Source organism: Microcaecilia unicolor, chromosome 7, assembly GCF_901765095.1.
Source record: "Microcaecilia unicolor chromosome 7, aMicUni1.1, whole genome shotgun sequence".
NCBI classification, from domain to species: domain Eukaryota; kingdom Metazoa; phylum Chordata; class Amphibia; order Gymnophiona; family Siphonopidae; genus Microcaecilia; species Microcaecilia unicolor.
In genome coordinates this window covers 47,973,040-47,987,529 of record NC_044037.1, presented here as the reverse complement: position 1 = coordinate 47,987,529, position 14,490 = coordinate 47,973,040, and the positions used below count along the sequence as shown (strand labels likewise).

At 50.7% G+C, this 14,490-nt stretch overlaps 1 protein-coding gene across 1 annotated transcript in view; it reads left to right on the top strand.

The window, feature by feature from the left end:
* Window positions 1-14,490, top strand: part of DOCK11 (dedicator of cytokinesis 11) — a 292,220-nt gene that overhangs the window by 166,144 nt on the left and 111,586 nt on the right. The window contains 3 exon segments of the mRNA XM_030208788.1: window positions 2,622-2,738; window positions 4,327-4,402; window positions 12,604-12,716. Coding sequence (XP_030064648.1) covers window positions 2,622-2,738; window positions 4,327-4,402; window positions 12,604-12,716 — 306 coding nt within the window.

Below are 14,490 nucleotides of genomic sequence, written 5' to 3'. Positions count from 1 at the left end.
TCTCTTCTCTGCTCAGATCATACACATCCTAGTGTTTCTCTGGGCATGTCTTCAGCAATGATTGGTGTTGGGTTCTCACAAAGTTCAGGTTGCGACTTTGACCTGTTTCAGGGACTGACTACAGAGGATGTTTCTTGTGAGCACACTACCAGAACCATCATCCACACTCTTATCACCTCTCGCTTAGACTATTGCAACTTGCTTCTCACAGGTCTCCCACTTAGCCATCTCTCTCCTCTTCAATCTGTTCAAACTTCTGCTGCATGACTAATATTCCGCCAGTGTCGTTATGCTCATATTAGCCCTCTCCTCAAGTCACTTCACTGGCTTCCTATCCGTTTCCACATGCAGTTCAAACTCCTGTTATTGACTTATAAGTGCACTCACTCTGCAGCTCCTCAGTACCTCTCCACTCTCATCTCTCCCTACATTCCTCCCCGGGAACTCCGTTCATTGGGTATATCTCTCTTATCTGCACCCTTCTCCTCCACTGCTAACTCCAGACTCCGTCCATTTTATCTTGCTGCACCATATGCCTGGAATAGACTTTCTGAGCCAGTACATCAAGCTCCATCTCGTGCTGTCTTCAAATCTAAGCTAAAAGCCCACCTTTTTGATGCTGCTTTTAACTCCTAACCCTTATTCACTTGTTCAGAACCCTTATTTTATCATCTTCACTTTAATATTCCCTTATCTCTTGTTTGTCCTGTTTGTCTGTCCTAATTAGATTGTAAGCTCTGTCGAGCATGGACTGTCTCTTCATGTTCAAGTGTACAGCACTGCGTACGTCTAGTAGCACTATAGAAATGATAAGTAGTAGCAGTAGTGCTCTCTCTGTGTTTGCAATAACTCTTCACCTGCTGTTATCTCTGTGTCTTCATTGGAGTGGGAGGAACTGGAGGAACAAATTCTTTTCTCATAGTAAGTGGGATGAGCTTATCCAAGGCCAAGCTGCCACTTTTCTTGTCCTGGAAGTTGGAGTGGGGTGAAGAGAAGTGCCTTCTTAACTCAACCTGGGAGACTTGAGAACTGTCAAGGAGGGCAGGAGAGCAAAGGTGATCCTGTGAAACTGCTGTTCAGTCTGGGAGACTTGGCAGTCTTAAGCATTCTTTGATAATACAAGCATATAAACAGTGTCCCTGGAACTGATTTACTGCACAGTAGGCTTTGGTGATGCAAACTGTGCCCCTATAATTGATTTACACTGTCTTAGGTAGTTAAGCAATGTATTAATCAGTGGTAACTGCAGCCCTAGAAACTGTCTGATGTAAGCCAGAGCCACTCTTGCTGGGACAGGATTGTAACATATTCATACTTCCTATGGTGTTAGCAGGTTTGCAAGGCCTGTAAGCCAACTTTCAGCTCCCTGTGGAGTTTTCATAGTGAACCGTGTTGTAGGGGTCTTTACCCTGCAGGCTTTGCTACGGGGAAGAGTGCAGAATAAAGAACGCACAAGCACAGCGAGCATGTAGGACTTCTTTCCCACAGATGAATCCTCATGGAAATCCCTTTGATAATTGTTTCATTAAAGAAGATGTTGATATAAAATTAGAAACATTGGGGTTGATACTGAAAAGGGTTTAACTGGGCAGGAGAGGCTGTTTCTGGGTTAAACCCACTGAACTAGTCGGCTGCCGGTATTCAGCGGCACTTAACCGGCTAGTGCTGCTGAATATCGCTGCTAACTGGCCATCCCTTAACCAGCTAGCTAAGGGGTGAGTCAGGGACACAGCTAGGGCAGAGGAACAACTACATGGCTAACTAAACACATAGAGTTAAGACAACAAAATATCTGTCCGAGCTTTATGCTCTGAGGGGTCCTTTTACCAAGCTGTGGTAAAAAGGGCCCTGCAGTAGCGACGGGGCCTATTTTTGCCGCGTGCCAGGGCTCTTTTTACCACAGTGGGTAAAAAGCCCCCCAAAAAGACATGGCCATGTGGTAATGTTATTCTTACCACATGGCCATGCGGGGGAAGCACATTCCACCACCCACTGAGGTGGCGGTAAGGGCTCCCAAGGTAACCTGGATTACCACCGAGTTAGCACCGCACTACAAATTACTGAATTATTTTCTGTGGCGCCGGAAATGGCGCATGTGAGGCGGAACTACCGCTGGCAGTCGCATTGGACCAGCGGTAGTTTTGGGTTGCCATGCTTGCAAGTCTGTTGCCAGACGGCGACCCTTTAGTAAAAGGGCCCCTGAGTTAACCAGACACCGGTCTGAATATCAGCTGGTGCTTTGATAGCTCCCAGTTCAGTGTACATACCTGGATATTCGGTGCCAGGAGTTGCACATGACCTGGCATTAAATATCTGGGGTTAGGTCAGCCGGTGACTGAAAGCCACTTACCACTGCAGGCTGAATATAACCCTTATCAAACCTAATGGCAGGTAAGCACCATTAGACTTATCTAGCCTGCCCAATTTCATCCTGGAGTAATGCCTTAGTCCCCAGTTGATCTATGGCTTTTCCTTCACTTCTTTGCTGGCAGGGGTTCTCTACTGGGAAGTTTTATAAATCTTATCCCCCTCCTTACTTTGTAGAAATATGGTCTGATGTTCCTCCAGATGTGTTATATCATGACCTCCAATTATAAAGCATTGTTCCTTCTGCTTCACAGAACCAGCAGGCCAAAATAGCCCAGCTCTATCTGCCGCTGCTCGGATTGTTGTTGGAGAACATATCACGACTGACCGGCAAGGACACCCTGTATCAGAGCACAGCGATGACTCGTTCTGTGAGTTATGCCCTGCATTTCTGTCCAGATTGGATTGCTGAACCTCATGATTGCTGTTGCATGCTCTCTTGGTAATATAGAGGATAATATTGTAAACAGGTTACCTATGTGTGAAGGCCAAGTGAGTTCCTATTTTAAGCCTGTTTTATATAAGTCCGCAACGAAAAGGAAAACCAACGCTTCCACAAAGCACAGCACAGGAACCCAGGAGTGGGAGTGACCAAGCCACAGGACGATCCAACATGACAGTAAGTAGAACCTTTATTCACAGTCGTACAAATGCACATCTGTACGATTGTAAATAAAGGTTTGGCTCACCCAGTGGTCAATACTTAGGTGTCGTCTTAAAAAGAGAGACAGAGATTGCACTTAGACTGAAGCCACGGACATTTTTGTCTGCAAATTAGTAGGTGTAAATGTTTGTGCATAAAGTACATGCATACATGCATGTTTTGTAACATCATGACTCTGTCCGTGCCCTGCCTCAGTCACGCCTGCCCGAAAGACAGGTTAAAGTTTGCATCTTCTTGGCATTTTGCATTTATTTATGTGCATTACCCCTGGAGTAAGTTTACAAACGCACTTTTTCATATCCTTTGAAAGATTGCCACTAGTGAGAGTAACTTTATAACTGCACACGTGCATAAAGAGAGTAATTGTAGAACAGGTTGCTAATTTTCAGTGGCACTTAACTAGTTAATGCTGCTGAAAATAACTGGTTAGCGCTGAACTGAAAACCAGCTATTTTGGGGGCAGAGTTGGCACTTGGCTGGTTAAGTGCTGATATTCACATAACCCAGTGGCGTAGCTACGTGGGGCCACGGGGGCCTGGGGCCCCGTAGATTTGGCCCTGGACCCCTCTGCCGACGACCCTCTTGTCCCCCCCTCCTGCCGCCAACCTGCCTTCGCTGTCGCCTACTTTTGCTGGAGGGGGACCCCAACCCCCGCCAGCAAAGGTAGGCGGCCGGGGGAGGGGGGGCTAAAATGTGCCCCCTAACCTCGGGCTCTGGACCCCCCTCCCGCCGAAGTCTGGCTACGCCCCTGACATAACCACGTAACTAGAACTGCATAAAAGTCAGACCTATCTTTATGCTGTAACCCATAGCCGGTTAAATGCTGAATATCGCACTTAACCAGCTATGCATTCACTGGTTCCAGAAATCCAGAAATTCATTGCAAGTGCCCAGACATGGCCCGACATTGAATTTCCAGCTTTAACACTGGCAATGGCGGGCCCTATGATGTGCCAATCTCACCCTTGCTCTTCCCCTTCTCTGTCCCCAGGAATGCCTACCTGTCTTTAAGGGCGTATACCCCCACCAGTTCTAAGTGGTCAGGATACTTCTATAATTATCCACTTGCCATCAAGTTGTATTCTTCAAGCTGACATGGCTGTGAATGTACCCTGCAGATGAGATCTGCATTGCAGTGAAATGACTTTGCATTAGTGTGCCATTTATACACTGTAATTATTCTATTTATAAACTTGGTCAGTTTAATTGTGAAGATAATGTTACAGCCTGTGACCTCTCATAGTGAAAGGGGCAGCGTGCTCTCAACATAATCTGGATCACTTGATTGTTTGCAGGCCTCCAGAGATGATTTCATGCTCAACCTTTCTTCCTCTTCAAACAGATCAAGTCTCATTTCAGACAGAGGTTCAGGTGAATTCAGCATTTAAAATTCTCAGAAACAAATTATTTCTGTAATGCATATGGGAAAAGTTAGGGGTTATATCCTTTTATTATGTAAATTGTTATGAGATTTTGGGGCTCATTTTCGAAAGCAGCACAAAGTGGCAGATGGACTGGGTTTGTTGCTAAAATATCCAAATTTCTATTTTCGAAACCCATTTTAAAGATTTTTTTCTATGCAATTCGTCTACAATGCGTCCAAATCACAAGGGGGCATATTGGGGGTGGTTAAGGTCTAGATTTTTGGTGTTCCCAGAACTTGGATGTTTTTCTGCCATAATGGAACAAAGCAAAAACGTCCAGGGCTAAAAGACGTGTTGGTCTAGATCTGTTTCAGTCATGACTAAGTCGCAAAAGGGTGCCCTAAATCAGTGTTTCCCTAGTCCAGTACTGGAGTACCCCTTGCCAGTCGTGTTTTCATGATATCCACAGTGAATATGCACGAAATTGATTTGCATATACTGCCTCCTTTATATGCAAATCTTTTTTATGCATATTCATTGCGGATATCCTGAAAACATGAATGGCAAGGGGTACTCCAGGACCGGACTTTGGGACCAGTGGCCTAAAAGACCAGATAACCACTGAAGGGATTAAGACATGCTTACTCCCCCAGTGGTCACTGACCCAACCCCATCCCCCAAAGATGTGAAAGAAACAGTACATACCAGCATCAGTGACAGCTTCAGATGTTATTGCCAGTCCTTTTAGAGCAGCAAGCAGGTCTCTGGAGTAGCCTAGTGGTTGATCCACTGCATTGTAGAGAAGGGGGCCCAGGCTCATATCCCACTCTGTTACATGTGAGCCCTCCAAAACGCACCAAAAACCTACTGTACCCACATTTAGGTGATACCTGCAGCTGTAAGGGCTATTGTAGTGGTGTACAGTTGGTTCTCCGAGGACAAGCAGGCTGCTTGTTCTCACGACTGGGTGACGTCCGCGGCAGCCCCCACCAACCGGAAAAAAGCTTCGCGGGACGGTCGGGACGCAGGGCACGCCCACCGCGCATGCGCGGCCGTCTTCCCGCCCGTGCGCGACCGCTCCCGCCAGTTCCTTTTTTTCCGCGACTGGAGAGAGTTGTGCTTTTGCCACTCTCTCTGTTTTCAGCCGCCGGATTTTCTCGATCGCGTTTACGCGGATCGTCGCTTTGCTTCTGGTTACCGTACGGTTTCCCTTTTTGTTTCAAAACAAACAAAAAAAAACCTGCGCGTGTGGAGCACGCGCTCCCCTTTTTCCCTCGCTTCTAGCGGGGACGCCACGTTGCGGCCTAGTGGTCGCTCGGTCGTTTCTTTTTCCGTGGTGTGATTCCAGCCACCATTGACGACTTTGACTTCGCCGACGCGATTTTTCCGTCGATGTCCGCGAAGGTCCCGAGTGGATTTAAAAAGTGTGGTCGCTGCGGCCGGCCAATCTCGCAGACCGACACCCACGCTTGGTGCCTCCAGTGCCTCGGGCCGGAGCACAATCTCAAGTCGTGTTCTTTGTGTCTAGGTCTCCGGAAACGGACTCAGGTTGCGAGGCAAGTTCTGCGGGACCGTCTTTTTGGAACTTGCACCGGCCCCTCGACGTCGACCTCGACGGCATCGGTATCGACGGCCGGTCCTTCGGTACCGGTATCGATGCCCGAGACATCGGCACCGATGGCAGCGACCCCAGGAGAACAGGTCCCGCCGGTCCGCCGGTGAGAGTGGGGGTGAGAGGCCGCGTGGGCAATCGGCCCCGGTCACTCCCTCAGCTCGTGGGCCACGGGACCGAACCCTGTCTGACCCGGTACCTCGAGACCGAGGGGGATCGACCTCCTCCTCCTCCATGCCTTCCGGCACCGGAGACGGGCATCGGAAGAAAGATAAGAAGCGCCGTCACCGGTCGCCCTCGGTGCATCCGGATGTCGGAGAGGAGGCGACGCCGAAGCATCATCGTCGAGAGGAGAGGTCTCCGTCGGTTGTGGAGGTACCGACGCGTCGGGGTTCCGGCACCTCGGTGCCGTCTCCTGGCCCCCAGCAGCTTCCGGCACCGACACCCTTACCGGCCCCACCGCCTTTCCCGGCAGCGGGCCTAGACGAGTGCCTCAGAGCCATCCTTCCGGGGATCCTGGAAGGACTGATGCGCCAGGCTGTGCCGGCGCCGGGGGTGCTTGCGCCCTCGGCGCCGATGACTGTGGCGCCGGTGAGCTCTAGCCCGGCGCCGGGGCCGTCGACACCGCCGCCGCTTGCGGCGCCGGTCTCGACCGCCACGCAGGTGGAGTCCCCGTCGACGTCGATGGAGGAAGCTCCGTCCCCGCCGGCGCGGGAGTCCACCGCTCGACGACACCGAGACCTCGGTGCCTCGACGTCGAGCCGGGCCCGGTTCAGGACTCAGCTACATGAGCTAATGTCCGATACCGAGGATGAGGACTCGTGGGGGGAAGAGGAGGACCCTAGATATTTCTCCTCAGAGGAGTCTACGGGCCTTCCCTCGGACCCCACGCCTTCACCGGAGAGGAAGCTCTCACCTCCTGAGAGTCTCTCTTTTGCCTCCTTTGTGCGGGATATGTCTATCAGCATTCCCTTCCCCGTGGTCTCTGTGGAAGAGCCGAGGGCCGAGATGCTCGAGGTCCTCGACTATCCATCACCACCTAGAGAGTCCTCCACGGTGCCGCTGCACAATGTCCTAAAGGAGACGCTGCTTCGGAACTGGGTGCGACCATTAACTAACCCCACCATTCCCAAGAAAGCAGAGTCCCAGTACAGGATCCACTCTGACCCAGAGCTCATGCGGCCCCAATTGCCCCATGACTCAGCGGTCGTGGATTCTGCTCTCAAGAGGGCACGGAGTTCGAGGGATACCGCCTCGGCGCCCCCGGGGCGGGAGTCTCGCACTCTGGACTCGTTTGGGAGGAAGGCCTACCAATCCTCCATGCTCGTGACCCGCATCCAATCATACCTGCTCTATATGAGCATTCACATGCGGACCTATGTGCAACAACTGGCGGACCTGGTCGAGAAGCTCCCGCCGGAGCAGTCCAGGCCTTATCAGGAGGTGGTCAGGCAGCTGAAGGTGTGCAGAAAGTTCCTGTCCAGGGGTATTTATGACACCTGTGACGTGGCATCTCGTGCTGCGGCCCAAGGTATAGTGATGCGCAGGCTCTCATGGCTGCGCGCCTCTGACCTGGACAACCGCACCCAGCAGAGACTGGCCGACGTCCCTTGCCGGGGGGATAACATTTTTGGTGAGAAGGTCGAGCAGATGGTGGACCAACTGCATCAGCGGGAAACCGCTCTCGACAAGCTCTCCCACCGGGCGCCTTCAGCATCCACCTCCACAGGTGGACGTTTTTCCCGGGCCCGGCAGGCTGCACCCTATTCTTTTGCGAAGCGTAGGTACAACCAGCCGGCCCGAAGGCCTCGTCAGGCACAGGGACAGCCCCAGCGCGCTCGTTCTCGTCAACAGCGTGCGCCTAAGCAGCCCCCTGCGCCTCCACAGCAAAAGCCGGGGACGGGCTTTTGACTGGATCCATGGGAACATAGCCGCCCTACAAGTGTCCGTACCGGACGATCTGCCGGTCGGAGGGAGGTTAGAATTTTTTCACCAAAGGTGGCCTCTCATAACCTCCGACCAGTGGGTTCTCCAAATAGTGCGGTGCGGATACGCCCTGAATTTGGCCTCCCTGCCTCCAAATTGCCCTCCGGGAGCTCAGTCTTTCAGCTCCCGCCACAAGCAGGTACTTGCAGAGGAACTCTCCGCCCTTCTCAGCGCCAATGCGGTCGAGCCCGTACCACCCGGGCAGGAAGGGCAGGGATTCTATTCCAGGTACTTCCTTGTGGAAAAGAAAACAGGGGGGATGCGTCCCATCCTAGACCTGAGAGGCCTGAACAAATTCCTGGTCAAAGAAAAGTTCAGGATGCTTTCCTTGGGCACCCTTCTGCCAATGATTCAGAAAAACGATTGGCTATGTTCCCTGGATTTAAAGGACGCATACACTCACATCCCGATACTGCCAGCTCACAGACAGTATCTCAGATTCCGCCTGGGCGCACGGCACTTTCAGTATTGTGTGCTGCCCTTTGGGCTCGCCTCTGCCCCACGAGTGTTTACAAAGTGCCTCGTGGTGGTGGCGGCGTATCTACGCAAGCTGGGAGTGCACGTGTTCCCATATCTCGACGATTGGCTGGTCAAGAGCACCTCGGAGGCAGGAGCCCTCCGGTCCATGCAGTGCACTATTCAACTTCTGGAGCTGCTGGGGTTTGTGATCAATTACCCAAAGTCCCATCTCCAGCCTACTCAGTCTCTGGAATTCATAGGAGCGCTGCTGAATACCCAGACGGCTCAGGCCTACCTTCCCGAAGCGAGGGCTACCAATCTCTTGGCCCTGGCTTCGCAGACCAGAGCGTCTCAGCAGATCACAGCTCGGCAGATGTTGAGACTTCTGGGTCATATGGCCTCCACAGTTCATGTGACTCCCATGGCTCGTCTTCACATGAGATCTGCTCAATGGACCCTAGCTTCCCAGTGGTTTCAAGCCACCGGGAATCTAGAGGATGTCATCCGCCTCTCCACCAGTTGCCGCACTTCACTGCTCTGGTGGACCATCCGGACCAATTTGACCCTGGGACGTCCATTCCAAATTCCGCAGCCCACGAAAGTGCTGACGACGGATGCATCTCGCCTGGGGTGGGGAGCCCATGTCGATGGGCTTCACACCCAGGGTCTGTGGTCCCTCCAGGAAAAGGATCTGCAGATCAACCTCCTGGAGCTCCGAGCGATCTGGAACGCACTGAAGGCTTTCAGAGATCGGCTGTCCTGCCAAATTATCCAAATTCGGACAGACAATCAGGTTGCAATGTATTACGTCAACAAGCAGGGGGGCACCGGATCTCGCCCCCTGTGTCAGGAGGCCGTTGGGATGTGGCGTTGGGCGTGTCAGTTCGGCATGCTCCTCCAAGCCACGTACCTGGCAGGCGTAAACAACAGTCTGGCCGACAGACTGAGCAGAGTCTTGCAACCGCACGAGTGGTCTCTCCATGCCAGAGTGGTACGCAAGATCTTCCGAGCGTGGGGCACCCCCTCGGTGGACCTTTTCGCCTCTCAGACCAACCACAAGCTGCCTCTGTTCTGTTCCAGACTTCAGGCACACGGCAGGCTAGCGTCGGACGCCTTTCTCCTTCATTGGGGGACCGGCCTCCTGTATGCTTATCCTCCCATACCTTTGGTGGGGAAGACCTTACTGAAGCTCAAGCAAGACCGCGGCACCATGATTCTGATAGCGCCCTTTTGGCCCCGTCAGATCTGGTTCCCTCTTCTTCTGGAGTTGTCCTCAGAAGAACCGTGGAGATTGGAGTGTTTTCCGACTCTCATTTCGCAGAACGACGGAGCGTTGCTGCACCCCAACCTTCAATCCCTGGCTCTCACGGCCTGGATGTTGAGGGCATAGACTTCGCTGCGTTGGGTCTGTCTGAGGGTGTCTCCCGGGTCTTGCTTGCCTCTAGGAAGGATTCCACTAAAAAGAGTTACTTTTTCAAGTGGAGGAGGTTTGTCGTTTGGTGTGAGAGCAAGGCCCTAGAACCTCGTTCTTGCCCTGCACAGAACCTGCTTGAATACCTTCTGCACTTATCAGAGTCTGGCCTCAAGACCAACTCAGTAAGGAATCACCTTAGTGCGATTAGTGCTTACCATTATCGTGTGGAAGGTAAAGCCATCTCTGGAGAGCCTTTAGTCGTTCGATTCATGCGAGGCTTGCTTTTGTCAAAGCCCCCTATCAAGCCTCCTACAGTGTCATGGGATCTCAACGTCGTCCTCACCCAGCTGATGAAACCTCCTTTTGAGCCACTGAATTCCTGCCATCTGAAGTACTTGACCTGGAAGGTCATTTTCTTGGTGGCAGTTACTTCAGCTCGTAGGGTCAGTGAGCTTCAAGCCCTGGTAGCTCATGCTCCGTATACCAAATTTCATCACAACAGAGTAGTGCTCCGCACCCACCCAAAGTTCCTGCCGAAGGTGGTGTCGGAGTTCCATCTTAACCAGTCAATTGTCTTGCCAACATTCTTCCCCAGGCCGCATACCCGCCCTGCTGAACGTCAGTTGCACACATTGGACTGCAAGAGAGCATTGGCCTTCTACTTGGAGCGGACACAGCCCCACAGACAGTCCGCCCAATTGTTTGTTTCTTTCGACCCTAACAGGCTAGGGGTCGCTGTCGGGAAACGCACCATCTCCAATTGGCTAGCAGATTGCATTTCCTTCACTTACGCCCAGGCTGGGCTGACTCTTGAGGGTCATGTCACGGCTCATAGTGTCAGAGCCGTGGCAGCGTCGGTGGCCCACTTGAAGTCAGCCACTATTGAAGAGATCTGCAAGGCTGCGACGTGGTCATCTGTCCACACATTCACATCTCATTACTGCCTCCAGCAGGATACCCGACGCGACAGTCGGTTCGGGCAGTCGGTGCTGCAGAATCTGTTTGGGGTGTAAATCCAACTCCACCCTCCAGGACCCGAATTTATTCTGGTCAGGCTGCACTCTCAGTTAGTTGTTCTTCGTAGGTCAATTTCTGTTGTTCCCTCGCCGTTGCGAGGTTCAATTGACCTGGGTTCTTGTTTTGAGTGAGCCTGAGAGCTAGGGATACCCCAGTCGTGAGAACAAGCAGCCTGCTTGTCCTCGGAGAAAGGGTATGATACATACCTGTAGCAGGTGTTCTCCGAGGACAGCAGGCTGATTGTTCTCACCTACCCTCCCTCCTCCCCTTTGGAGTTGTGTGTTTCATCTTTTGCTAGTTATTCAACTGGCGGGAGCGGTCGCGCACGGGCGGGAAGACGGCCGCGCATGCGCGGTGGGCGTGCCCTGCGTGCCGACCGTCCCGCGAAGCTTTTTTCCGGTTGGTGGGGGCTGCCGCGGACGTCACCCAGTCGTGAGAACAATCAGCCTGCTGTCCTCGGAGAACACCTGCTACAGGTATGTATCATACCCTCTACAGTAGGTTTTGGGTGGGTTTTGGAGGGCTCCCCGTACAATATAAGGGGGTAATAGTGAGACGTGTACATGAGATCTTTTATGTGAAGTCCACTGCAGCACACTGTTGGGTGCCCCACTGCTCTGCTGGGATGTCTGTGGTGTCAGTCTACTAAGAATGCTGCCCCCCCCCCACCAACACACATCCCAGTGACTTGTTTTTTGTGTTCTTCCCTTGGATATTTTTCTTTTCAAAAATGGTCACAAAAGTAAAATGCAATAAGCACAAACCCCCAGATTCTATATAGCGTGACTTAAGTTGCGCACGCAAATCCAGTCATATTCTGGATTTGCACGTGCAGCTTAATTAGTTAACAAACCATTCAGCACTAATAATTGTCACTTAATAATCAATTATTGACAATAATTGGCATTAATTAGAATTTATGCGCAGAACTGTCAAAGCGTATTCAATAACGTGGTGCGCGTAAATTCTAAGTTGCATAGTTGAAAAGGGGGGCATGGCCATGGGCGGGTTGTGGGCGTTTCTAAAATCTGTGTTCGTGGTTATAGAATTCACCCAATATGCACATAATTTAGGTGTCAGCAATTACATCAAGTTTTAATTGATGTAACTGTGTGTGACTAAATTTAGTTACACGGACAGGTGCTTGGCGTATTCTATAAACTGTGCAGAAATTTAGGCTTGTCCTATAAAGCATGCCTAAATTTAGACATACTTTATAGAATACGCTTAGGTGTATTTCATTTCGGCAGCAATTTTTTAGGTGCGATAAATAGAATCAGGTCCAAAACATCTACATAGTGTCAAGGACATAGCCATTTTTGAAGCAAGATGTTATTCTGATTTGAAAATGGCCACTTGATTTTTGGATGTTTTCAGCAAAATGTCCAAAATCGGATTTAGACATCATAATCTTGTATTTATTATCAACCGAAATGGCAAACGCCATTACGGTACTTTGTAAGCCACGTTGAGCCTGCAAACAGGTGGGAAAATGTGGGATATAAATGTAATAATAAATAAAATAAAAAATATAAAAAATGTTCCTTCACACTTGTTAATGATATATAAGATGAATGAAGAATGACAATTAGTTTTATCGTTTTATATTTATATTGGATATTGTTGAAAACCACTTTGGAGCCTTTCTGTGAGAGGCAGCATGTCAAATGAACAAATAAATAAATTCCACTTACAATATTCTCTCTTTTTCTCTCATCAGTTTACGGTTCACCGTTTATGAATGGGTACGGGATGAAAAGAGAGGACTCGAGGGGGTCTCTGAACCAAGAAGTGGTGGCAGGTTCTCCAGAACAGTGCAGCTCTGGTGAAAATGTAAATCACGCCACACGCTGTGATATAGTCAGATGAGAGGCTTTGCTGTTTCAGAATGAAAGGCGGTCAGTAAAATCACTAAGCGTAAAGGGGACAGTTTTACAACTGAGTGCCCCCACTTAGATACCCTGAAGCCACATGGTAGGATCCTATTCTATCAAGAAACAAGGAGTAGGAACTGGATCAGGCTCTTCAAAAACAGACCTCACAGCCTGAAAGCTACAAATACACTAGTAGTTTTAATACACCCGATGTGACTCAGACAAACAAACACAACCCAGCCGTTAGAAGGTGGAGAAAAAAAGGCCTCAGTAGCGCCACCCAGCCAGCATGAATTAACAAGGTAAGGCTTGGGCCCGGCGCACCATCATATGGCTAAAAAAAAAAAACTCAACTACTTATTTATGCTGAAGTGTTTGCTGAAATGTTCAAAGTGACAAACGTGTATGTATATATGTAGAACACAGAATACAGGTTCCTATCATTTCAGTTCAACACAATCTCAATTTAATTGAGATTACTACTAGTGTATTTGCAGCTTTCAGACTGTGAGGTTGGATTTTGAAATTGAATTTGAGAGTTTGGGTGTACAATTCTTCAAAAACAGACTCGGGATTCCGGAATGGAATTACAGATGTTTATTTAAGCTGACTTGACATGGAACCATGCCTGCCTCAGGAGTATTGATGTGCATATTTGATAATCACATTTAATTCAAACATGCGTGGGATAAGCATAAAGGAATCCTGTGCAGAAGGGATGGATCCTCAGGAGCTTAGTCGAGATCGGGAGGCGGGGCTGGTGGTTGGGAGGCGGGGATAGTGCTGGGCAGACTTATACGGTCTGTGCCAGAGCCGGTGGTGGGAGGCGGGGCTGGTGGTTGGGAGGCGGGGATAGTGCTGGGCAGACTTATACAGTCTGTGCCAGAGCCGGTGGTGGGAGGCGGGACTGGTGGTTGGGAGGCAGGGAGAGTGCTGGGCAGACTTATACGGTCTGTGCCAGAGCCGGTGGTGGGAGGCGGGGCTGGTGGTTGGGAGGCGGGGATAGTGCTGGGCAGACTTATACGGTCTGTGCCCTGAAGAGCACAGGTACAAATCAAAGTAGGGTATACACAAAAAGTAGCACATATGAGTTGTCTTGTTGGGCAGACTGGATGGACCGTGCAGGTCTTTTTCTGCCGTCATCTACTATGTTATGTATGTTACTATGATGCTTCTTGTGGAAAGAGCATGAGCTGGTCTTTACAAAGACCGTTGGTAAAAAAAAACAATTGTTGAATATACATGTCATCAAAATGGCGGCACCCTGCCCTGCCCAGTGCATCCCAGAATAGTCAGGGTGCTGTAATTTTGATGACGCACCCAGCAGGAGGAGGGAGTAGGGCTCCTTCCCTCCTCCTTCTTCAAGGTAGGCCACAGCCTGCAGGGCAGGGTGGGTGTTCCCTGCCAGGGGTCCCACTGGACCACCAGGTTTTTATCTGTTTTCGGGGGTGGGGGGTCTGGGGTCCACCAGGGCTGAAAGCCTATGGAGGGTCTGGGGTCCACTGGACCACCAGGCCTGTGACAGCCAGGCTGCTTCACAAACCCTAATGCCAGCTCGGAGCTGGCATAGGGTTTGCAGCAGGAGGAGCACCCTTCTTTGGCACGCTACTCGTTGAGAATTTGGGAGGAATAGTGAATAAGCTCATCAGCATGCATTTGCATGCTCATTGTGCTATTTCTTCCCGCAGTCGTTTGTTCCCACGCTCTGGGCCTCTCTACATCCTGCACTGGTA